General features: G+C 51.6%; 1 protein-coding gene across 1 annotated transcript; it reads right to left on the minus strand.

The window, feature by feature from the left end:
* Nucleotides 1-152: 152 nt before the first annotated feature.
* Nucleotides 153-1,464, minus strand: PPTG_07564 (hypothetical protein; the record flags this gene model as incomplete). The annotated part of the gene is made up of 2 exons (XM_008901840.1): nucleotides 153-1,273; nucleotides 1,326-1,464. The coding sequence occupies 2 exons, from the start codon at nucleotides 1,462-1,464 to the stop codon at nucleotides 153-155; spliced, it is 1,260 nt and encodes a 419-aa protein (XP_008900088.1).
* Nucleotides 1,465-1,952: the final 488 nt, after the last annotated feature.

A 1,952-nucleotide genomic window follows, 5' to 3' on the forward strand; every position in this document is an offset into this window, starting at 1 on the left:
AAAGGTGACAAGTCGGTGGGGGGCAACTAGGACACCGTGGTTTCGCTGGCCACAAGAAACAACAAGGTTGGTGATGATTCTTTAATATGGACAGCTTGGCTATTGAATACTAACACTTCATGATTTAACAAACAGACGAAGTGAAGGCGGCGTTATTCGGAAGATCCGAAGGCGGCGTTATCCGGAAGACCCGTTTCGGTTGTGGTGGTGGTCGCGTTAGCAGACAGCGATTGCTGAAATTTTTTCAAGGTGATGTTGCTGAGGCGGCAGAGCCGTTCTTCTTCGTTTAGTGCAGGTGCAGGTGGCTTCGACCACGCGGCTAGGTCGTTGGTAAATGGATTTAATGCGAGCAGTGCATCTCGGGATGTTACGCGGGATACAAGCAGATACGTTTGCTGCGGTTTGTTGACGGCGCTCTGTTTGGATTTCCAGTCCATAACAACCATCGAGTGGAGAGTCTCGCCTTGAACTTTGTACACGGTGGAGCCGATGGCACAGACGAAGGGTAGCTGCTGTGGTTTGACTGTGATCGCCCGTGTGCGGCCGTCGGGCGCCTTTGGAAGCGTAATGGTCACTTTCTGGTACGCTTCAGTCGCGTAGAACACCGGAAACAATTCCGGGTCAAATCCTGGTCGAATAGCTGTCGTGTGAGGACGGTGTGGCACGCGAAGCACGGCGTAGTCTGGAGACCGACTGGGCATTTGGACAATCGTGTTCGTCGCGCCATCTCGTACCAGGCGGAATTGTGTGTCGTTGGGAAAGTGCACTGCTTCGAGGCAGCCGAGCGTGCCGTTTGCTACACCTTTTGTTTTGGCCACATTTTGAGTGATCTGGACAGGCATGCCATGAATGAGATCCAGGTACGGGGCCATTCGACCGAAGCGGTTGTCTGGAAGGCGGAGAACATACCGCACGTCACTTCGGCTAAGACCGTTCAACGCTCCTTTGAAATTCGCGAGGACACGTACGGGGAAGACATTGCTCGGCAGCATACTTGCCGTTTCTGAAATATATGCGTTTTTGACTGCAAGGCGCGTCACGTTTTCGGGCGTCACAAACACAGAATTGGCGCCAATCGCGGGGTCATGATCGTCGTATTCAAGCGGTGCAGGCGACTCAAGATGGTTGCGCTGATGGTTCTGGCTACGATCGAGGACACGGCTGTTGATGAGATCGATGAAACTTGGGGTCCACTGTCCGAGACGCGCGAGGCGGCATCCTTTCCCCCATTCGTGGTCGTTTCGAAAACGCACAGATTCCTCGAGGACTACGACTGTGGTAAACTTTCGCCACAACTCGAATCCTTCGATATCGGCGGTGCCAACCTGTTTCGCTCATGTCGCTCGCCGACACTGATACTCTCATAGCGCTCTCGATTGCGGCACAGTCTTTCAGCTCTAGCGGTTGGTGTTTCTCGTGCACGCGATCGTTGAACCGCCAACCGATGTCGCTCGCGACGCTCATTCGCCGTGAAAACCATGTGTGTTAGTGAACAGTTCAACCAAAATGTAGCTCGATATTTCAACGTAAGTTTGACAATTGATATTGAAGCAACTGTGTACATTGTCTAATTTTCGAATACGGCGACGGCATCGTCCCCTCACCATCCCCACGTCGAGGTACGTGCACTTATTTGACATTGGCAGTATTGGGCGATCCAGCGCTACAACGCTCTCACGTGGAAGTTCTCAATAGTTTTTGTTTGTGGCCACGAATATTCCATTTTCTCAAGTCTGTAATTCGGTGTACAAGCGTGGTTTATAAACCGCATGCGGCCACCGAAACGCGTGCAGTCGATTACTCGATCGTGACTCAGTTGAAGCATATAGAAGTTACCTCGGTAGAGCTACACGAGTATACTGTTAGTATTTTACGTTTTGTTAGTACCAATGCAACAACAAGCGTGTACCTGACAGCGCATCACAGCCTTTCATCGGCGAGTATGTGGGTGA

Source organism: Phytophthora parasitica (genome assembly GCF_000247585.1).
Source record: "Phytophthora parasitica INRA-310 unplaced genomic scaffold supercont2.12, whole genome shotgun sequence".
Taxonomy (NCBI): Eukaryota; Oomycota; class Peronosporomycetes; order Peronosporales; family Peronosporaceae; genus Phytophthora; species Phytophthora nicotianae.